We start from the raw sequence: 24,033 nt of genomic DNA on the forward strand, positions 1-24,033 counted from the left end.
CCATCTTCTCTTTTGTCCTGTAGGGCCAGATAGCTTTCTTGACCCCTTAACCTGTATTTCTTGTTACCCAGTGGTAAGAACATTACATTTGATCCTAAAACTTTGAGTTCCAACTTCTTTAGCTCCCTCCCTCCCCACCCCTTCCCTTTGGAAGGCATGCAATTCAATATAGGCCAAATCTGTGTAGTTTTGCAAAAGATTTCCATACTTGTTGTGTTGTATAGGACTAATTATATTTCCCTCCATCCTATCCTGACCCCCATTACTTCTATTCTCTTATGATCCTTTCCCTCCCCATGAGTGTTGACCTCGGATTGCATTCTCCTCCCCATGCCCTCCCCTCCATCCTCCCCCCCACCCTGCTTGTGCCCCTGTCCCCCACTCTCCTGTATTATGAGATAGGTTTTCCTATCAAAATGAGTGTGCATTTTATTCTTTCCTCTAGTGGAATGTGATGAGAGTAGACCTCATGTTTTTCTCTTGCCTCCCCTCTTTATCCCTCCACTAGTAAGTCTTTTGCTTGCCTCTTTTATGAGAGATAATTTGCCCCATTCAACTTCTCCCTTTCTCCTCCCAATATTTCTCTCTCACTGCTTGATTTTAATTTTTTTTTTTAAGATATGATCCCATCCTCTTCAATTCACTCTGTGCACTCTGTTTCTATGTATGTGTGCGTGTGTGCATGTGTGTGTGTGTGTACTCCCACCCAGTACCCAGATACTGAAATGTTTCAAGAGTTACAAATATTGTCTTTCCATGTAGGAATGTAAACAGTTCAACTTTAGTAAGTCCCTTATGACTTCTCTTTGCTGTTCACCTTTTCATGGTTCTCCTCACTCTTGCGTTAGAAAAGTCAAATTTTCGTTTCAGCTCTGGTCTTTTCATCAAGAAAATTTGAAAATCCTCTATTTCATTGAAAGACCATTTTTTCTCCTGAAGTATTATACTCAGTTTTGCTGGGTAGGTGATTCTTGGTTTTAGTCCTAGTTCCTTTGACTTCTGGAATATCCTATTCCATTCCCTTCGATCCCTTAATGTAGAGGGTGCTAGATCTTGTGTTATCCTGATTGTATTTCCACAATACTTGAATTGTTTCTTTCTAGCTGCTTGCAATATTTTCTCTTTCACCTGGGAATTCTGGAATTTGGCCACAATGTTCCTAGGAGTTTCTCTTTTTGGATCTCTTTCATGCGGTGTTCTGTGGATTCCTTGAATATTTATTTTGCCCTCTGGTTCTAGAATCTCAGGGCAGTTTTCCTTGATAATTTCATGGAAGATGATGTCTAGGCTCTTCTCTTGATCATGGTTTTCAGGTAGTCCCAGAATTTTTACATTGTCTCTCCTGATTCTATTTTCCAGGTCAGTTGCTTTTCCAATAAGATATTTCACATTATCTTCCATTTTTCGAATCTTCACACTATGTTCTGTGATATCTGTCTTTCTCATAAAATCATTAGCCTCCATCTGTACCATTCCAGTTTTGAAAGATCTATTTTCTTCAGTGAGCTTTTGAATCTCCTTTTCCATTTGGCTAATTCTGCTTTTGAAAGCATTCTTCTCCTCATTGGCCTTTTGAACCTCTTTTGCCAATTGAGTTAGGCTAGTTTTCAAGGTGTTAATTTCTTCAACATTTTTTTGGTTCTCCTTTAGCAGGGAGCTGATCTGCCTTTCATGCTTCTCTTTCATCCCTCTCATTTCTCTTCCCAGTTTTTCCTCCACCTCTCCAACTTGACTTTCAAAATTCTTTTTGAGTTCTTCCATGGCCTGAGCCCATTGGGTGGGCTGGGACACAGAATCCTTGATTTCTGTGTCTTTGCTTGATGGTAAGCATTGTTCTTCCTCGTCAGAAAGGAAGGGAGGAGGTGTCTTTTCTCTGAGAAAGTACCCTTCAATAGTTTTATTTCTTTTCCCTTTTCTGGGCATTCTCCCCAGCCAGTGGCTTGACCTCTGAATATTCTCCTCACACCCACCTCGCCTCCTGGTCCTCCCAGCCAGCGTTTGAGGACTGAGATTCAAATGCTGCTTCCCGCCTTAGGGCTTTTGGCGGGGGCAGGGCTGCTATTCAGTGTGAGAATTAAGTTCAGATGGTCAGGTCGGGGCAGGGCCGCCTCTCAGGCCCAGTTCCCTCAGGGGGTTTATGCACAGACCTTCCACAATGGATCCAGGCTCCCGCCCGCTTGGGGAGCCCCTGTCTGCAGCCGCCTCTCAGCTTCTATCTCCCGGGGGGCCCCGAGCCATGGGGGCACCCCACTCCCCTCTCAACCCGCCAAAGAGACTCTCTCACCGACCCTCGTCACCTGTGGGTGGGGGGCTTGTGCCGCCGCTGGAGATCCCGTCCCTAAAGCCTGCTCGGATCTGTACCTCTCGGAGCCGCGGCCGCCGCAGATCCGGGCTGGGCTCCGCGTCTGCAGCGCGATGGACCTTTTGCGAGAGGTTTGCAGGTCCCTCTGTGGGTGGAGGTACCCGCGTGGCCGCAGGATATCTCGATCCCGTAGCCCGTTAGGATCTTTTCCTCACGGTGTCGCGGCCGCTGCAGGGCTGCACTCAGTTCCCAGTCCCGGCGCCCAGTCCACAGTGCGAAGGACCCCCCGCGAGAGGTTTGCAGGTCTCTCCGGAACAGAAATCTCCCTCGCTCCAATATTCCGTGGCATCTGGGTGCAGAATTCACCGTGGGTTGGTCCCCTCTAGCCGTTCTGTGGGTTGTGAGTTCGGAGCTATGTGTATGTGCGCCTTTCTACTCCGCCATCTTGGCTCCGCCCTGGAACTTGCTATTTTAAGATGCTATGGAACTATTAACTGACTGTTCTTCTGAGTCTAACCCCAGGTATGGATAGCATGAAAGGGTCTGAGCCTCCAATCCATGATGCCAGTAAGCCTGTAAGATGCTGGTATGAACTGAAAATGGTGATCTCATGGGAAGGGTGGGAGAGCAGCTGTTCAGCCTGGGCTAATGTAGGATTCTGCTGACTCAATTTCCCCACTGACACTTGGCAGGCTTTAAGCCTGACTGAATGCAAGTTGACAATCTACTCCTGCCTGGAATTGACATGAAGTTGGGGAGATATAGTTTCCCTTCAGTGTCCCTACTCTTAGTGGCAATTTCCTATAGTCAAAAGGTCTATAAGCTTAATACGGTAGAAGAACATCCGAGATTAAGTGTAAAATTAAGCTATTAGGTTTAGGACTTTAGACCAACAATAATAAGTTAGGGTCCTTTAATTCTCAGTAATAGTGAAGAGACAATTAGGTCAAGGGCTTTTGAAGTTAGCATACATAGTTATTATTTGTGTCTCAGTTGGTTAATGTTAAAAAAAAAATTTGTTTGTGGTCTACATTGTAAATGCTTTAAAAGAAGTATCCCCTGACCAAAAGTTGGAATTGTTTTATGTGATATGAACTGTATTAAAAATTAAAAATTAAAAAAAAAACTATGGAGTCTGAATGCAGACCGAAGCATAATATTTGCTCTCCCTCTTTTTTTTTTGTTTCTTCTTTCTCATGGTTTCTTTCATTGGTCCTAATTCTTCTTTACATATTCCAGGCAGGAGTAGATTGTCAACTTGCATTCAGTCAGGCTGCCAGGTGTCAGTGGGGAAATGTCTCAGTAGCCAAAGAGCCTGTAATGTACCCTGTGGTTAACTGATCAGAACCAGGTAGATGTCTGCATACTCTCCACTCTCCCTCCAAGTCATTTCCATGGCATGGCATCACAAATTTCCCAGAGACAGGGTCCCTACAGGCTCTACTGAATCCCAACTTCACAGAAAAAATCCCAGATTCAGTCAAAAGGTCACACTTGAGGACCTAGATGGCCACATGTGGCCTCAAGGTTGCAGGTTCGTCACCCCTGACCTGAACCCTAACCCTAACCCTAACCCTAAATGCATGCACCTGGAAAGATAGGTTGAAGGCAGATTGTGAAGTACTTCAAATGCCAAAAAGAAGAATTTGCATCTTATACTATAAACAATGGAGAGCCACTGAAGCTTCTTGGGCATGAGACTGGCATGGTGAGACTTATGAAAGGTGAGACTCAGGGCCTAAAATGAAACACATGTGGACAGGAATATTGGGGCAAGGGGGAAGTGAGGGAAGAGTTGAAATGGAAAGACAGCTTTGGGTTCCAATCACCAGTTCCACTTTTAATAACTATACAACCCTAGACAAACATTTAATCTCTCTGAGTCTCAGTTTCTTTATCTGTAAAATGAGAAGGTTGGGCTAGATAATCTCTTAAATTCTTTCAGTTCTAAATCTTAGTCCAACCATCACTGGATATGATGGTCTTTAGATCACTATAGGAAGAGGAAGGGGAAAGAGGGATCCACATATCCCTTCAAAGAAACCACACATAAAATTGGCATGCTCTATCCTACTATACTACCTCTCTATTACTTGGTGCAGAGATTTCTGGATTACTTTTGCCTTCACTCTAGGAAATTCACTAAGATAAAAAAGTTATATCTTTATAGGAAGGAACTAAGTTCTGTTTCAGCTATATCTAGTCAGTCTCCTTTGTCTGATATCATAAGCAGGCAGATACTAAGTATTTAGTCATGAATCAAATAGGATTATAAGCATGCTGTATGGAAATTTCCAGAAAATATCAGAGTGAAGGATGTTAGGCCTTTACAACCTGTCTCCAACCAGCCTTTACAGCCTTATTATACATTCTTCCCTGGCACACACTCTGTTTGTCACACTAGCCTTTGAGTTATTTCTCATACAGAACATTCCATCTTCTACCACTTTGTACGTTTTCACTAATTGTCCCCCAGATCTGAAATTCACTTCTTCCTTACCTCCTTCTCTCAGAATCCCTAGTTTCCTTTAAAACTCAGTTGAAAGGCCATTTTCAAAGGAAGTTCCTAGAACTTCCAGCTCACTCCCACCAAAATTACCCCTGAAATCATTTTTCATCTACCCTACCTATATGGTCCTTGTACTTAGTTATTTACAGTCTCCTCTACTAGAATGGGAGGTCCTTGTGGGCAGGGCTTATTTTTACCTTTAATTCTATCCCTAGCACTTTGCCTGACACATAGAAAGTGTTTAATAAATGCTTTTTGATTAATGGTGAAAGATTCGGCATTGTAAGGTTTTTTTTTTGCCATTCTTTGTACAGGTATACCCAAGCAACGCATTAAGACTGAAATTAAATTTGTCAAAATTCTGTATTGTCAACAATTCTGTCTCAAAATATTGTAGTTACTTTTCAAAGCTAAAGTGCTCTGTTTCTTCTTCTAAATTACTAATTCCTTCAGGAAAGATACCACCTTTTTTTATTTCTTCATATTCATTAAGTGCATTTTGTTGACTAACTTCATAGAGTTAAAATCATCATAATTATGGATTTATGTGGGGCAAGTCAAAATGCTACTGTAGTTATATGTCAGGGTTTGTGATTGTCTAAAATATCTGGAATTTATGGGTGTTCCTGGTCTCACTCCAGAAACTGGGGGAACTTGGAAAAGCCTCCTTGAAGAAGGCTACGTTAGAGATGAGTACTGAAGGTAACCAGGGAAGCCAATAGGCAGAGGAAGGAGGGAGTATAGACAGGCATAGACAACCCTGCAAAGGCATGGAGAGAGAACTGCCAACTAGGCCAGAGTAGCTGTTTTATAAAGTGTGTAAGGCAGAATAAAGTGTAAGACAATTGGAAAGATAGGAGGGGATCAGGTTGTGAAGGGCTTTCAGTGCCAGAGTATTTTATATTAGATCATAGAAGTAACAAGGAACCACTGGAGTTTATTAAATGAGAGAATGACATGGATAGATCTAGACTTTAGGAAAATCCCTTTAGCAGGTGAGTGGAAGATTAGATTAAAATGGAGAAAGATAAGTCAGTCAGACCAAATAGAAAGTTATTTCAATAATCCAGGTAAGAGCATGTTGAGGGTAGGGTACAGTCAAGATGACAGATTGGAGGCAACCCAGCTGAACCCACTCAACATTCTCCTCTAAACAACTTTAGAATAATTTCTCAAATGAAATTTTGGAGCAGCAGAGTCAATAAATGGTCAGGGTGAGACATTTTTCCAGCTTAAGAAAACTTAGGAGGTTGGCAAGAAAAGTTTGTGACACTGGGGTGGAAGCCTGTCCAGAGCCCACATAGGTGCTGGCAGCAACAGCTTCAGCAGCTCTCAGCCCAAAGATGATAAGGGGCTCAGACAACTGTTCAGGAAAGAGATTACAGGGGACCGTTTGCTGGCACTGATTGACAACTCAATTTCCCATATGCAGTTCTCAGTTCTAGGGTAGGGTCTCAGTTTCAGGGCAGATAGAAGTAAACGTAGTAGTCACAAGGAAGCAGGGAACTTGGTCACAATTTGAAGACAAAAAGAGCACTAGTGCTTGTGGCTGCAGGAAAACCAAGGGCTCTTCCTGAGTACAGATCATCACACAGATCAGGAGAACAGGGACCACACCTCTCCCTGTATTACACCACCCTGAAAGCACCAAAAATTTGAAGAGCCCCCAGATCTAGGTCTGAAAATAGAAGCATAAACAAACCTAAAGCTTGGGACAATGTCTTATCATCCCTAGGTGAATAGAGCTCAACTTTAACATAAAGTTCAAAGTCAAGAAATAGGCTAGAAAAATGAGCAAACAACAACAAAAATGAGAATCTGACCATAAAAAAAACTATGATGGTGGCAGGGAAGACCAAGATATACACCCAGAAGAAAGCAACAATGTGAAAACAGCTACAAACAAAACCTCAAGGAAAAATACTAATTGACCCAAGTCCAACAAGAAGAGAGATAAGAGTAATAGAGGGAAAATTGGAAAAAGAAATGAGAGTGATACAAGCAAACTATGAAAAGAGAATTAACAGCTTGGTAAAAGAGAGACAAAAAAAAAATTATTGAAGAAAATCACACCTTAAAAAAAAGAATTGGCCTAATGGTAAAAGGGGCACAAAAGTTCGCTGAAGAAAAGAACTCTTTAAAAAGCAAAATAGGCCAAATGGAAAAGAAGGTAAAAATTTCACTGAAGAAGAAAACTCCTTAAAAAACAGAACTGGCCAAACAGAAAATAAAGGTACAAAATCTTGCTGGGGAAAATAGTTGCTTAAAAATTAGACTTGGGCAAGTGGAAGCTAATGATTCCATGAGACACCAAGAAATAGTAAAAACAAAGTCAAAAGAATGAAAAAAATAGAAGAAAAAATGAAACATCTCAACAGAAAAAGAACTGCCCTGGAAAATACATCAAGGAAGATTAATTTAATATTCAAATAAAAAAACTAAGCATAATATTTCAAGAAATTATCAAGAAAAACTGCCCCAAATATCTGAGATACAAAGAGTAAAATAGAAATTTAAAGAATCCACAGATCACCCCCCTGAGACTCCAAAACAAAAAATCTCTGGAATTATATAGCCAAATTCCAGAACTCCTAGGTCAAAAAGAAAATACTTTAAGCAGCTGGGAGGAGAGGGGCAGAAGATAGTTCAGAAAAACATGGCAAGACCTATATAAATTGATACAAAGTGAAGTGAGGAGAATCAGTATATCATTGTGCACAGTTAACACTTGGCTACTCAGATCAATACGATGATCCAAAACTATTCCAAAGGATTCATGATAAAAAAAAAAAATTGCTATCCACCTCCAGAGAGATAATTGATTAACTGAGTGCAAATTGAAGTATAATTTTTCACTTTATTTTTCTTGCTTTTAAAAAATATGACTAACATGGAAATGTGGTTTGTATGGTTTCATATATATATAATTGATATATTGGTTGCCTTCTCAGTGGATGGGAGAGGAGTGGAAGAAGAGGTTAGAAGGAGGGAGAGAATTTGGTACTCAAAATTTTAAAAGAATGCTTAAAATAAATAATAAATTTTTAAAATTTTGTAAAAGGAGATGATGGCCTAAACTAGGGTGGTGATATAAGTAGAGAAAATGGGATATAGACAAGATATGCTGCAAATGTAGGCAGAAGATTTGACAAGGAAATGGCTATATGTGGTGAATAAAAGAGAGGAGTCAAGAGTGACACCAAGATTGCCAATCTGAGTACTGAGAGAACAGTAGTGTCCTTGACAGTAATAGAGAAAGTTTGGAAGAGAGGGTTTGTGTAGAAAGAAAATCACTTCTGTTTTTGGACACTCTTGAGTTAGAGATGCTTACAGAGACTAGATTCAGTTAGGACTAAAAATTTTCTGATCTAGAAATAGAATCAAAAAGTCTGCAAAATTAAAAAAAACTACTAGTCCCTACAAAGGAAAATGTGTCTGCCTTCAAGTTATGTTGATAAGAAAAGATTTCCTGAAATGAACCTTTTCAGCAGTGAACACATAAAATACACCAACACATGGGATAAATTATTGCAATTTCCAACAGGCTCCTTAGAAAACTAGCTTATCAAACAAAGCACACAAGAATTCATCTGTCAGGTTCTGATTTCTCACTAGAAAAATACATACTAAGAGACTGGAAATCGTGTTATTAAACTTTTCAATTATTCTTGTTCTCACTTATAGCCCAGGAAGACATAGAGATAAAAGACTCTAGAACAGACCTGCACAACCTGGGGCCTGGACTGCTTGCGGAAGGTCAAAGGATTTCAAGCTGCCAGTGAAAAATACAGAAGAAAACATCCTTTGTATGTAGAGGAAATCCTTTGGCCTGCTGGTCCCAGGTTGTACAGGCCTGCTCTAGACCATCCCCCCTTCCCACTCCCTCAAAGAAATTTCTAAGACACTTTTATATCAGAGGAGATAAAACACATGTGTGCGTATGTATGTATGCATATGTGTGTATATTTAAAGATTAGCATCCAGAGACAGAAGTCACACCCATCTGACGAGTTAACCACACTTTATCTGGTTTTACTCTGATCATAATAACTCATATTTGTGTCTAGAATGGTGTCACTAGTAAATGTTTTAACATTTGGCTCTCCTCTAAAAAAAATTACATAGAAAATATTTTAAGTTTAATCTGAATTATTAGCATTTTTCCATAACTTTTTTGTCTAGAGATAATCAATAAAATAGTAAAGCAAGCCCTGATTTGTAACTTTTTTTCAACTTCAGATACAAAGAGAAAAGAAGAAAACCAGAAACTGAAATACAGAGTAAGAAGTGGTATAGTACCACTAACAGTGCCTTCAGGTGACATTCAGTTGCCTATTTGTAAAGTAAGAAGAGATGAGAAAGGAACCAGACCAAGAAGGGAAAGCTATAGAAGATATTAAGGGAGAAGAATAGACCTTGATAAGGACATGTCATGAAGTATATTGGGAAGCATGTTAAGAGACTGGATCTTCTCTCCTAATAGGACATTTGCTTAGGGTTCCCAAAGCTACTTCTTCCCAGGCCCCTGAAGGTCAAGTTTTCCCTCCCCCCCCCATCACCCATCCCAGGCCTGGTATTCAGAACTGGGGAAAGTGAAAAAAAAAGAGGATGGCCAAGCATTAGCTAGGTATTGGGGAGGGACGTAGGCAGAGGCTTCAGAGACTGTTTTATGACCCCCAAAGAAATGGGACTCATCCCCCTCCAGGCAAAGTCCCAAACACATCCCACATCTGATTAGGTCACAGACTGCCTTTTTCTGGGTTCATTTCCTGCTTTTTGTTTTCATCCTTGCTCATAGATAAGCAAGCAGTGATCACAATATGGACATGTCTATTGCTGGAGACAATTCTTTGAATTTAAGAGGTGTGCAGATTCTAGAGCCTTTGGTCAGTCAGTTGTCAGCAGGGGGAGTTTCTGAACCAAAGAAGGTAACCACTGACAGAGGGAGGAGCTTAACTCCCTAAGCATGATTGACAAAAAATATGAACCTGGAGGGAATTATCTGGACCACACATTCTTGGATAGGCATATAAAATGCCTATTCAACAGTCCCGCAAATTGTATCATGTCTTGATGTTTTAAGTATCAACCTGTCAGGAGAGAATAAACAGTTATGTTACTGTATCCTGTTTTAAGTCTTTTGCCAATGTATTGGGTCCTGGGTCCTGTACATGTCAAGCATCTCTTTTGCATAGAGGAAATAAACAGCTGTTCTATACCTGGTCTACATTGTACATCGAGTACCTTTTTATACTTCCTCTTTTGGGGAACCTCAGACATAAGCCTGAAACTTAAGTTTTAGGTAATTTTCCCCTGAAGTTCCAGGATGAGGGTGTAAACTAATGACTGAAAGAAAGAGCCTGATGCTTCTTAAGGTTGTAGGATCATTGATTTAGACATGGCAAAGGCCTTATAGGACACTGGGTCTAGCCCTATTAATTTACTGATGATGAAATTGAGGCTCTCCGAGGTTAAAAGACTTTTCTACCATCACCCAACTAGTAAATATCTGAGATAAAATGTTAATTCAATTCTTTGCTCCAAGTCCAGCACTCTATGCTCCGTTCCACACTATCAGTTTACCATTTTTTAGATGGTCAGGCTCTACCAAGAATGAACTTGGTCCCTGCGTGTGGAAAACAACTGAGAGGAGTCCCTTAGTGGAAAGGAAGAGGGCATAGCGCTCCAGTAACTCCATGGGGAGGACTTCAATTCAATCCTCCCATGCACACAAGACACACACATAAAAATACTTATGAATGGAAACTGAATGCTGTTCTATAAAATTAAGAATGGGCAAGACAGAAGCTAGAAGGCAGTGTGTCTGGCCCCAATAAATATAATGTCCAGCCTATGGCTAGTCTTAACTGATTGGAAGTATCTATACCAATATGGTCTATCACAATCGTAAAATGTTATATATCCTATACTACTATTAACAGAATTTTACTGAGGCAGTCACTAACATGGGAATGCTCAGAGCTATACAAAGCAGATGTACAGATGGGAGTGCCAGTAATCAAGCAGTAGTTTAATCCTTTTCAGAATGAGGAATGCTCTCTAAAGTGAGGTAAAAGCACAGTTTACATACATAAATCAACAGGTAGGGAAGGGGGTTGGGGAAGGTAGATTACAAATAATCACCTCGTAGGACCTGAGTGGTTTCTCATGACAAGCTCATGAGTCCACAATACAACAATTCTGGAGTCAAGTCTTTGGGGTTTGTGACCAACCCTACCACCCCCAGAGTTCTGTGATAGGAACAGGTTCTACAATCTTTGATTCACTTCAGGTAAGGTATGCAGGCACAAGAATGCAGTGATAGTGGAGTGTTGTTAAGGGTTTGATTGATCATTTCAAGCTGCATTATAAGCCTGACTCCCAACTCAGAGAGGAAGTTCTTGAAAAATCTAAATTATTAGTACGTTCATTACACATATCATATCAATTATGAAAATCACAATTCCCTTCATACCACATATAATGATTTCTGTTTATCATAAACCACCTCTTTCTCTCTCTGGTCCAGTCTCAATAAGAATTCTGAACATAGAAGTAGCAGAGACTTGGGTTCAAATAAAACCTCTCCCATTTAATATGAACAAGTCAGTTAACCACTTAACCTCAGTCTCCTTATCTGTAAAATGACAATGATAATACTCATAGTACTTATCTCACAGAGTTAGGACATAGGATAAAGATAAAAACAAATTGACATGTATACGTACATAATAAAAATATAGAAATATTATACATATATCCAGTTATGTCATGTATATTCTTTATATATACAAAGAGTGTCCCAAAAAATTTAGTGCAGTTTTGTGTCTTAGTGGCTTAAGACTATACTAAGACTTCTAGAACATTCTATCACATATACAATTAGGTCCTGATTGGTATGAATAATGAATACCCAAAAGTGGCCACATGTATTCAGATGTGCTCTGTTTGAAGTTATAATTATGTAGAATCTGGTCAATGGAAAAATGCAATACAAATTCATAAATTGACTGCTTCAGGAAATTAGGGAACAATATGTAGTACTTTAAAGTCTGCAAAATGATCCTGTATTTATCCACATATCAGTTTGTTGGAGTTTTTTTTTCATTCTGGACTTGTAATTTCATTAGTGAAAGGAACTTCTGGCGAGGAAACGCCATCTAAGGATGTGGACTCACAACTATGTTACAAGTGAAAGTGCTGAGGAGATACCTGGGGCACTGAGAGGTTCAGAGATTTGCCCAGGGTCAGTATGTGTTAGAGTTGAGACTTGAATCCAGAGATGTTTGATATGGGGACTAGATTTCTAATCATTAAATCATACTACCTCTCATGTCAGTCATTATCACTATTATTACTAAATCTCTAAGGCCCTGGGGGGCCACTCAGAAAAATAAAAGAGGAATGATTATTTACATGGCATCTCTACAAATACTTTTAGGGTTCCCAGTGGTGCCTCAGATATTATTACATATTAACTCCTCTTCCCCAGAACTGGATGTTCTAGTTTCCCTTTTACCTGTATTGAATATAGAAAATCAAGCAATAGAATCAGTAGATAGTCATCTGACCCTTCCCAGCCACCCACGTAGATGTTCTGGAAACTAATAGACAATGACCAGCCCTGCTTCTGGCACTTAGAAAGGACCTAGAAGCATACCTATCCCATGAAGTATACCCTACCACCCCCACACTTGCCCTGAAGTAAATCACTAGAAATTGTCCAAATTGTCTTCACCTTTGCAACAGAAATCGAATAACCTGCTCCCCCCACCCCCACCTCCCCACCCCCGCACACACACACTTGTTTGCCCACCTCTTAATGAAACTAGCGGTCAAGGAATTTAGTTTTGCTTTGGGATATGGGGTAAATTGTCAACTAGATAGGGAATGACATAATTAATTAATTTCCCTTAAGTGGTGATCATTTCACTAGGCCTATGATAGCCTGATTTCTTACATTCATCCCTAGCAAAGTTCTACTGTTCCTAAACTCTCTTTCATTCCGCTCTTCATTTATCATTTCATTCCATTCTTAAAACCAGATGATGTAGTGCCAAAAGGAAGAGTCCTATCTGTCAAAGATATTGCTATAAAGGGCTCAATAGTTTTACCCCTTCTGGAAGGAGTAACCTGCCTAAAATTAGGTACAAGGCTAGTTATAGTAGATGATTAACCAAATTAGACAGTTAACAATCAACAACTAGACTGTGAATTGACAGAGTTTGGCCATCTACCTGTGTTTCTCAATCCGACTTTCCCTTTTCTCTCCCTCTCTCTTTGTAGATTGGTCTGAGTCCATTGTTTCCTAAACATCATCATCATCATGCCCTCCATAAAAACTTTACTTAGAACAACTATAAATGTCATCTTTCATTATGCTTATGTCATTCCAATCATTTATTGCCAGCTAAGTGATCAAATGAAATGCTTTCATATAGACCTTCCAGGTTCCAGGGGCATATCTAATTGTGCAAAGTACCAAACAAAGTGATATGAATTCTATCTGTCCTAGGTAAAGGTTGATTTTCAAAATTTCAATTTACTTTTCCTGTAATGCTCACTACTTTCATTGATAACCCTCTCAGTAAGCTGGCTAGAAACCTTAACTATCCAGAAAGGTGCCCATGATAGTAGAAATAGCAACCAATAAGGTCAACCTTCCCACTAGGGAACTAGAGCAATAATAGTGACCATCTTAAAAAAAATTCCAAGTGGCATTGTCTGTGTTTTGTAAATACAGGAGAAAAAGAGAACACTCCTATAATCTGGGCTGTGCTAATAAAATACTTTATTACCTACCATGTGATGAGCCCTGTGAAGGATATAGAATAAAAAATTACTCCTGCCTTCAAGAAGCTTACAATGTAATTGGCAAAACCAATGTAAACAAATAAACCAATGCAAACAAAAAAAGGAGTGAAATGGACAAGATGGTATATAATCAAATGCCAGATTGTTTGGTCCAGATTATGAATGTTATAAGAATATAGAGAAAGGAAGATCAATGGGAAAACTTATGGTGATAAGAGGAAGACATAGAGTAAGGGAGGTTTGATCTGGGTAGCATTTCAATAGGTAGAAAGAAAAAAGGAAGGGTATTCTAAGTAAGAATGGACAAAGGTACTGAAGAAAGAATGAATGCCATATTTGTGGGACAGTGGACAAGCTGGCCTGAGTAGAAGTGTTAAGGAAATCAGATGGCATGGAGAGTAAAAGATAGAAAGTTAGCCTCAGAGTCAGGCAAACTCAAGTTCTACAGCTTCATCTGACATACTAGCTACATTATCATAGGAAAGTCTTTTATCCTTCCTGTGCCCAAGGCATCTCTCAAAAGCTTTGAGGTATAGACAGCTGCTAATTTTCATCAGTAAGAGGAGAGTTTTCTTTCGGGAATTTTCCTACACAGATGAAATCACAGGTCTGGACAACTGACAGAAAGTGATTTGAACATAGTATATCTTTTTTAATACCAATATTCTTCTGATGATATTGTACGGTTGAGCCATGGAAAATTAGAGTCTCTGCAGAACTGAATTTGAAAATCACCCATAGGCAAAGGTATGCTGGAGTCAGCACAAGCCATCTCATGAGAACCAATTGTTAAAAATTCAGTGTGAGCATTTATACCTCAGAAATCAGCACCTATGAATCAAGGCTTCTTTTATCTTTGATTTTTAGATTTAAGAAAAATGTTAACAAGGCAGGTTAAACTTATAATTGCATCCTACACACATTTGGGAGTAGGGGGGAGAGATCTAGTTGTTAAACATTTGCCAGCATACTCCTGCCCACAGAACAATGGTATATGATGGGTATAAACAGGTTGCAATATATTACAAAGAAAGAAATAGAAGAAGTGGAGTAGAGGAGGCAAGAATAATAAGAAAAAAATCATACTGTAGAAGTTGGTCAAATGATAAGCCAGAAAGTGTGTATATTCTATGGCTATCTCCACAGATATTGGGAGAAATACATGAAAACCCTAGCACATTGGATCAATGCCCTGTGGTGAATTTATAGTAAGATATGGAGGAGTCATACAAGATGAATACACACCATGGTACAATTGGAGGAAATACCCACATTAATAAGATTATCAATCCAATGGAATATTTGATTTTGAATTTGATAAATAGCTGATCAATAGTTTTCCCAAATTTTTTTCTTAAAAGAATTATGGACTTGACAAAAATCAACAAACATGAACATTTCCATATACAAAAATCAACGAAAGGAGAATACATGTAATAAACTTTGGGTTTACTCTCTCAACTCCCACAAGCAGACTGGGTTCCAGAGTAAAGGCAGTGCTCCCATCAGAGTTCTAAGGGTAAACCCTAAGGATTGGGGGGTATCCTTCTCTGACACTAAGGATCATGAGCCCCCATCCAGCGTATGCTCCTTAGTTAATTTTCCCCCAAGGAGTTGGAATACTTGGACTGGAGCTCAAGCCACAACAAGCCTGGAGCCAGGATTCTAGGCTGGATGTTGCTGGGACCACAGCAGAGAACCCCTGAGAAGCCAGAGGACTTGGAACCTGGTGGGAACAAATTTAGGCATTGAGTAAAACTGTCAACGTAACTAATTTCCCTCCCATCCCCAGATTGGAGGAGGATTATGAATCTCTAAGTGTTGGGGTTGTATGTTTGTTTTTGCTATACCTTTGAAGTAAATATTCCATTGTGAGTGCTAAGCTGATTGTTAAATGGTTAAATGAAACTGGAGTGCAAGGAATCCCTAAAATCAGTCAAAAATCATTTAGTATGTGCCAGGCACTGTACTTAGATGGAGACACAATACAAGCAAAAAGGAAAACAGTCCATGGCCTCAAGTTGCTTATAATCTAATAGGGGAAGGCAATACACAAAAGAAGCCTGAAGAGGGAAAAGGGGAAATCAGAGGTTATAAGGTTGCAGTGACATTATATTCACTGAGTTGCAACCAAGCAGAGCAGCTGATAGTAAATGAAGTTAGCTGGAAAATTCTGAGTCCTCAAAAATGGGAGCCCTTGGTTCATTGCTCCACCTTTCAGACTTCCAACCAGAGAGGAAAGGCAATTGAGCATGCTAAGATATTGTATATCAAAGCTGAATCAATTTTAGGTGATAATTGAGGTGAAATTTTAGATGATAAATTTATCCTGGTAGAAGCATGGAACTGGAATACAGGGGATCCCTAAATTTGGGGGAATATCAATGATGGGGGCTTAAGCCAGTGGCAGAGAGAGACTAGACAGCCCTATACACCTTGAGAAGGGTATGTGTGTGATTTGTAACATACTTGGCATTTGAGCAGGGTGGGGTAGGATAAACACTGTTGCATATATATTAAATACTGTAGTACCAACATTGCCTTGCTTGTTTGTATTGCCTAAACTTTCTTCTGAACTCTTCTGAGTATTTTTAATGTTTCATTTATATTTTTCTTTATTTCTTTGCATCTCTGCAACTACCCACCACTCACTCCAACCCTCTCTCTAAATAATAAAACCCTCTATTGTAACAAATAAACATGGTCAAACAAAATAATGATCAATGATTGTTGATGAAGCTGGTACCATGATGAAAACAGTTAAGAAAGGTTAAGAGGATGCAAAATGAATTGAGGGCTGAGGACAGTTCTGGAGTCAGAAAGGCAAGGTGGGAGAGTACCAGTGGGAGAAAAAGACAGCTATCAGATGTTTGAAAGGAAAAACTGACTGGGATGTGGTGATTCACTGCACATAAGAAATGGAGGATGAGTCAGTGACCCCTCAGAGGTTTCAAGTCTACGTGTCTGGGATGATGATGACACAGAAAGGAAAACTGGGGGAAGTGGTGAGATCAATTTTGAATATATTGGATTTGAAATGTGGTTGAGACATCCAAGAAAAAAAGAGGTCATAGGGACTTGGAGATGGGACCTAGAGTTCAGGTGGGAAAGAAGAGATCTGAAGATAGGTTTTTGGAAGTGACCAGTATTGAAAGAATAATTGAAACCATGAACTTGGATAAGCTCTTAACCAGTCAACAAGCATTTAAGTGCTTGGTATCAGGCATCAGGGATACAATAGATCAATCAACAAGCATTTATTAAGAGTTTACTTTCCAGTACCTTCCCAGTCACCAATGGAGTGAAACAGGGCTGTGTGCTTGCTCCCATGCTTTTTAGCATGATGTTTTCAGCCATGCTGACAAATGCTTTCAATGAGGCATCAAAGTCAACTACCATACTCATGGTAAGTTCTTCAATTTGAAAAGGTTACAGGCCAAGACCAAAGTGGAGGGAGTGTTGGTGCATGATTTTCTGTTTGCAGATGATTGTGCACTCAATGCAGCCTCTGAAGCTGAGATGCAAGAAAGTATGGATCAATTCTCTGCTGCCTGTGCTCATTTTGGCTTAATAATTAACACCAGGAAAACACAGGTGCTCCATCAGCCACCACCACACCATCCATACGTGGAACCATCAGTTACAACAAATGGAGAAGTTTTGAATGCTGTGGATAAGTTCATTTACCTTGGTAGTGTACTTTCCAGGGATGTACACATTGACAGTGAGGTTGATGCACACATTGCCAGAGCTAGCTCAGCGTTTGGGAGGCTCCAAAAAAAGGTTTGGGAGAGAAGAGGTATTAGACAGACTACCAAATTGAAGGTCTACAGAGCCATTGTGCTGACCTCATTATTATATGCTAGTGAAACATAAACAGTCTACCAGCACCATGCCAGGAAACTGAATCGCTTCCATTTGAACTGTCTTAGGAAGACTCTGAGGATCACCTGGTGGGATAAGGTACCAGACACTGAAGTCCTTGCTCGAGCTGAACTGCCAAGCATTCAAACTATGCTCCAGAGAGTGCAACTCCGATGGACTGGCCACATTGTTTGAATGTAAAATATATGCTTGCCTAAAAGACTATTTTATGGAGAACTTGCATTTGGCAGGTGATCATATAGTGGCCAGAAGAAATGATACAAGGACACTCTCAAGAACTTTGGATTTGACTGTGCAACATAGGAGACACTGGCACAGGACCAGTCAGCATGGTGTGCCCATATAAGAAAAGGTGCTGTACTCTTTGAACAAAGCAGAATTGAGACAGTACAAAGTAAACACAGGATGCGCAAATTTGGGATATCCACCCCAAATATTCAAATGGACTATCTGTGCCCAACCTGTGGTAGAGCATTCCAAGCTCGTATTGGTCTGATCAGCCACAGTTTGACACACTGAAATTTCACTTTATCATGGTGATGTCATTTTGGTCCTCTTCAAAGGCGAGGGACAACAACCATTAAGAGTTTACTATGTACCTGGTGGTCCATGCCCTTAGGAGCCTACATATTATTGGGGCAGAGATGAGAGAACAAGTATATACAAAATATACGTATGCATGTACATGTGCATACACGTGCATACACATGCACATACGTGTACATAGAAAGCACAAATATCAATCATTTTGGGGAAAGCAGTAGCAATAAGGAGGATCAGGAAAGGCTTCATGTAGAAAGTGGTACATGGGCTGAACGTCCAAGGAAAAAAGATTCTAAGAGGCAGAGATGAGGGGAAAAAATGCATTCTACTCTTAGGAAGATAGTCTAGCAAAAGCTGTTGATGGAGTGTTGTGTGGAAGGAACAATAAAAACAGCCAGTTTCGCTGGTCTGTAGAATGTGAGAAAGTGAATAATATATAAGGTTGGAAGGGTAAGTTGGGGACTGGTTGTAAAAGCATTTAAAACAGCAGAGAGGAGTCTATATTTGATCCTAGAAGAAATAGCTGTTAGTGTTTACTCGGTAGGGATTAACATGGTCTAGAAAAACCACTACAACAGTAGCTGAGTTTAGGACAGAATGGAGTGGGAGTGGGAAGACTCTTGAGACAGGAAGACCACTCTCAGAAGAGAGTGTAAAGAGGAGAGCAAAGGACCAAGGATTTTAAGGACAATCACAGAAGGCTGAAGGAAGCCTTCCTTCAATACAAATGAATGAGTAGTGTGGTTGAAGAACTAGGGAGAGAACTAGGAATGCATAATCTTAGAAGCCAAGAGGGAGAACTTCAGCATTTTCAACGTCAAATGCCTTCAAGGAGAGTAATTGAGAAAAGGCCATTAGAGTTAACAAAAAGGTCTTTGAGAATAATTTCCATAGAATGGTAAGGATAAAAAGGAGGAGGAGAAAAGAGAATAGGGTGGCAAGAACAGTTTTAGGGAAGTTGGTAGAGGGGGGAGCTGGTGAGAAGCAAATAGGTATAGAGAGGGTGAACCATTCCTTAGAAATGTTTTGACTAGGCAAGAATGCAAAGTACTCTTAGGGACACCCTCATTACACAACTAATCAATTAACAAGCATTTATTAAGAACCTACAACACCAGAGACACTGTATAGTTCTGGAAATATAACTAGCATTTACATAGCACTTTGAGGTTTGCAAAGGGCTCTACAAACATTATGTTGTTTGATTCTCACCAATTTGGGGGTAGAAGCTATTCTTATCCCCATTTTACAGATGAGGAAACTGAGGCTGAGACTAAGTCCTTTGCCTTGGGTCACACAGCTAGTTCATTAAGTGTCAAAGCCATAGTTGAACTCACGCCTTCCAGATTCAGCACTGGGTTTGACGAGGTTTAGGGGTGCTGCAGACCCCAAAATACCAACATGCGAGGTCCTGCTCAAATGAATTCAATTTAAGCCATCCTAAAGCCAAAGAAAAACAAAGTTTATTAAAGATTAGTCATATTGGGTTGATTCTTAAAGAGTCTAAGCATTTGTAACGTTTGTATTCCCAAGTGGGCCAGATAGAATCCCAGCTAGACAGAGTCTGAGCTGGATTGAGTCTGTGTGCCTTCATGGAGGAGAGCCAGAACTTATATACAGAAAGTCCATAGGAAAGATCTAGAGGTGGTCTAGTGGTCTGGGAGGAGAGTCTAAGGGGGATCTTGATAGAATTGGGGTAACTAGTGACATAATCCAGGGTGGGAAAGAGCTGGAAGCAATTGGCAAGTACCAGACAATGCAGGGCTTGGGTGGGAAGTAGGTGGGGCAATCAAGAAGTAACAGCAGATCTGAGTATGAAAGGCCAGGTTAAAGGAGGAGATTCAAGGAGGTTCCTAGAGTCAATACCCCATCAGGTTCACTGCACAACCTTGCTGCCTCAGAAGTAAAAGTGAAACTGTTTCCTGACTAAAGAAGTTTACATTGTTCCCATGTACAAATACAAGTATATATGTGAAATATGAGCTCCAAAGCCCATTGTATGGAATTCTCCTCTTTGTGGAAGGTCAATATCCTACACTTTTGTGAAGTTAGAAAGGGTAGCTTATCTGTTGAGATCTTCTGGCTTCCAGCTTCAAGAGAAAAGATGAACAATGCCCATCACACTTCAGGTTGCTGAAGGAAGAAAAAAGCTCTGGGGAAGAAGCCTACTTGCACAACCCGGTCATGTCCTGTATTCAACATTTGCTACACTTAAAGACTTCATGGAATCTCCTTTAGGAAATCTAGGACTCTTTCTTCTGGTTGAGCTGTCACGCTCCCCAATGGGAGAGATCCTTTAATCTGGATTATTTGGTATATATTTTCATATGAATAGTTTTTCTGACTTATGTTTTGTTATGAACTTGGATAAATGGATCTTTGCAACTTGTGTTCATGGTGCAACAAGTATTTGGAAGGAAGTCAAGCCCTTGGATGTGAAGTTTAGGGCTTTCCCCCTTAAGAAATAGCTATGAGTCTAAAAACTATGTTCCCTAGTCTTACAATATTTAAGGAAGCAGGTAGGCTATCACTGTAGCTGTCTGTAGGAGAACAGCAGTGTTGGCCAACCTCTGAGTGCAACCTCCTCCGGGCGGGAAGTGAAGCATCCCTTTGAGAAGCGTGGAAGCTGGAGAATGGAGCTAAGTGTATGCTGGTCTCCTTTACACACACACACACACACACACACACACACACACACACTCCGATAAATATGGGAGTCGGCCATTCTACATAAAGAATTTACCCAAAATGAATATTAGGTAATTTTGGGAGCCTAGTTATGAGCAGCATGAATTCCAGTTTTAAAGGAAAGCAGGGATTTCAAGTGGGGGGAGAGAAAGAGCCTTTGACCTGTTGAAGATTACCTCGGGAAATCACCCTCACAGTGAAGCAAGGCATCTGGATCAGCTACGATAACAAGAACAGCAAAGTAGAAGCCAGGGGTCAGCCGTTCAAAAAGTATTATTAAGCCAACTTCTAAATACTCTGAAGTTGGACCATCACCAGTACCGGGTCCAAGACACGCTGGTGGCTCACCCCGGGTCAATCCGGGCCGGCCAACAAAGCAGGCTTTCCGTTTCAGACAGGGCTCAGCAGATTGCCCACGACGAACGCCGGGACGTGGGGGTGGGGAATGTGGGGTGAAATCTACCAGGTTCACCACGTGTGGATTTCGCGGGGGAGGGGTAAGCACGTGTCTGGGAGGATGAGGACCCACCCCGATGCCCCCAAAGCACCGGCACCCCATTCCTGCGGCTGCCAGCGCAGCTCGGCATTCGAACGTTCCCGGGGTACGGCGGCCAGCTCCGTTTCCACGTGGAGAGACGTGTGTCCCTCCGCCGGGGTCAGTTGGCCAGAACTGCCCTAGAGTCCGCCGATTTTCCTCGTAGGAAGGAGAGAAGTGGGTAGGGTAGAGTTGCCTTAATAAGCCATAGCCCCGGAGGAATTCCCCCTTTCTACCGTTTTCTCGGGCCGCCAGGTGACAAACAAACGCTTCTTCCCTTCCCCTGCAAGCTGAGCCCCACGGGGTTAGCGCGGTAAATGCCGCAGCCACCTTCCCGCCTCCCCTCCCCCGTCGAAGCCTCTTCGTCGGGCCCGGGGGTTTCCGAAGCCGCTCGGCAAGTTCCGCCTCCGGAGCCGCGAGGCGGGGCCGCTCGGGCGTCTCCGGCCGAGTTCGGGCGTTTCCGTGCGCGGCCGCCGCTGCGCACTCGGCACTGGGCGGCGCTGGCTGGCTCCCTGGCTGCGGCTCCTCAGTCGGCGGCGGCTGCTGCTGCCTGTGGCCCGGGCGGCTGGGAGAAGCGGAGTGTTGGTGAGTGACGCGGCGGAGGTGTAGTTTGACGCGGTGTGTTACGTGGGGGAGAGAATAAAACTCCAGCGAGATCCGGGCCGCGAACGAAAGCAGTGACGGAGGAGCCAGTACCACCGGTAAGAGGAGCAGGAGGAGGAGGCAGGAGCCCGAGAGAGCCGGGGGGACGGAGGGGGGACGGGGAGGCGCCGGACACCCGCGCTCGCGGCCTTCCCCTCGCAGGAGGGGCCGCGCTAAAGATGGAGCCTCCGCCCGAGCCCGACCACATCGCCGCCGCTCTCGGCGAACAAAGAATAATGGCGGCGGACTGGAGCCAGCGGCGGCCGGGGCGGCAGCGACTCTGCCTGCAGCCAGCGGCGGCGCTCCTGGCGGGGGGCACCGGGGAGGGGCGCGGCGGGGGAGGGGGCGGCGGGAGCGGGACCCCCGCAGCCCGGCGGCCCCGGAGGGGTGCGGGGCGCCCGCGGCGGGGAGGAAGGAATGTGCGGGAAACCACCGCCACCCGCCCCCCCGCGGAGCCCCCCTCCCCCGCTCCCCTCCCCTCCCCCACGGCCACCCCCCGTACGCTCCCCACCAGGTCCTCCTCCCGCACCGCCGGGTCACTGGCCAAGAAGCGCTTTCAGGCCCCGGGAGTTTTTGTTGTTTTTATCCTTATTAATTTGAGGAGTGAGGAAAAGGAAGTTTTCGGGGCAGAAAGTGTTGGTGAAAGTGTTTGCTTCCTGAAAAACCCCTCTGCCAGGCCAGGTTCGGGGGGCAGGGGGGTGTTTGCAAAAAAAAGGCAACGTTTAACCTGCTGTCTCTCTGCTCTTTTGTGCAATAAAGTTCCAAACCAAAGGCACTTTTCGTATCGTATTTTTATTGCTGCTCTTTTCTCCTCACCCCGTGTCCAGCCGTCCCCTTCGGGAAAATTGTGAAGATTTTTTTCCTGCGCAGTTGTGATGAGGGTTAATGTTGCAGTTCGTTTTGGTTGACTTTCCCTCCTTTTTAAGAAGAGGGTTGGGGGGGAACTCCCCGGTGTGCGCTGACCCAAGTCTGTCTGTCTCGTTCTCTTTTTTTTTTTTTTTTAAACAACCAGGAAAGTCTTTTTTAGTTGTTAAAAAAAACTATTTTGTAAAAGGGAAGCCAAGGCTCGTAGGGCAGTTTCGAATTTAACCCTTTTTGAGGTAAAAAGTCACTTAAACCGTTTCATTCTGAAACTTGTCTTTTCCAAAAAAACATTTTTCTGAGTCTTTTTGGGATCGATGAACATCACCTTGTAAAGCGTTCTGTATCCTCGGATCTCTCCTTTCCACATTCCCCTGACCCCCCACATTCATGTTCGTGACAGAATTTAACTGTCAAAAGTGGAAGCAATTTAGCAAAGCCCCATAATTGTATGGTGGGGTTTTTTTTTTTAAGGTATTTATTTCCCTCTATGGCACGGTAGTCTTCATCGTGGAGTAAAAAAGCAACTTTTGTTTACATATTTTTGTTTCTCTTGATTTCTGGCAGGAAAAATGTCTTAAGTTCATTGGCTATCGGAAAAAAGACTTTTTTTTTAAACTTTGAGTATAATCTGTTTCAATCACCTGTATTTCTTCACAGCATTAAAGTGGGATTTCGGGTGAGAGTATTTGCAAGCTAACCTGTTTTCAATTTAGAATATTTCTGACCGACTGAAATTAAAATTTTTCTACATGCACCTTAGTTTCTTGATTTAAAATTGTCCTCCTTAGACTTACTGATCTAGCAAAAAAAAATGTATCCCTAAGTCTTTATAATTTGAAGAAACTATCAAACTTGAGGAAAGGTATTTTATTTTTCAAGATAAAATTACGTTCTTTATCCATTGATATAATTGGTGAGCATTGTCATCTGTAGCTAACATTCTAGACTTCATGGAAGTTGTGGTAATCACCTAATCCCGGAGCCTCAGTTTGCTAATCTATAAGTAAAGCAGGTACCGATCTCACAGGGCTGTTGTGAGAACCAAAGGAGAGCGTGTGTCAGCGCTTTTTAAATCTGAATGCTGCTTGAAAATCAGACTTTTTTACGGGACAGCTAGGCAATCCTCCTCCAGGATCACTCACACATGTACATACATATACACATATATGTGTATGTTTAAAACTTCATGTTCTCCCTTTGCCATCTTTGGGACAATTTATTTCAGTATTGGTTTTATTAACAGGAAACTTG

At 41.8% G+C, this 24,033-nt stretch overlaps 2 protein-coding genes across 5 annotated transcripts in view; one reads left to right on the forward strand and one right to left on the reverse strand.

The window, feature by feature from the left end:
• Positions 1–13,581: 13,581 nt before the first annotated feature.
• Positions 13,582–23,171, reverse strand: LOC140512375 (uncharacterized). The gene is made up of 3 exons (XM_072621513.1): positions 23,108–23,171; positions 20,918–22,457; positions 13,582–19,493 (listed from the first exon to the last, which is right to left on the reverse strand). The coding sequence occupies exons 1-3, from the start codon at positions 23,169–23,171 to the stop codon at positions 19,484–19,486; spliced, it is 1,614 nt and encodes a 537-aa protein (XP_072477614.1). The 3' UTR covers positions 13,582–19,483.
• Positions 21,845–24,033, forward strand: part of CREB1 (cAMP responsive element binding protein 1) — an 82,089-nt gene continuing 79,900 nt past the window's right edge. For all 4 annotated transcript variants that reach the window (XR_011968863.1, XR_011968865.1, XM_072617397.1 and 1 more), the window contains exon 1: positions 21,845–21,977. The gene's annotated coding sequence lies outside the window, so the exon portion shown is untranslated. The remainder of the gene's footprint in view (positions 21,978–24,033) is intronic.

This window comes from Notamacropus eugenii, chromosome 6 (genome assembly GCF_028372415.1).
Source record: "Notamacropus eugenii isolate mMacEug1 chromosome 6, mMacEug1.pri_v2, whole genome shotgun sequence".
NCBI lineage: Eukaryota > Metazoa > Chordata > Mammalia > Diprotodontia > Macropodidae > Notamacropus > Notamacropus eugenii.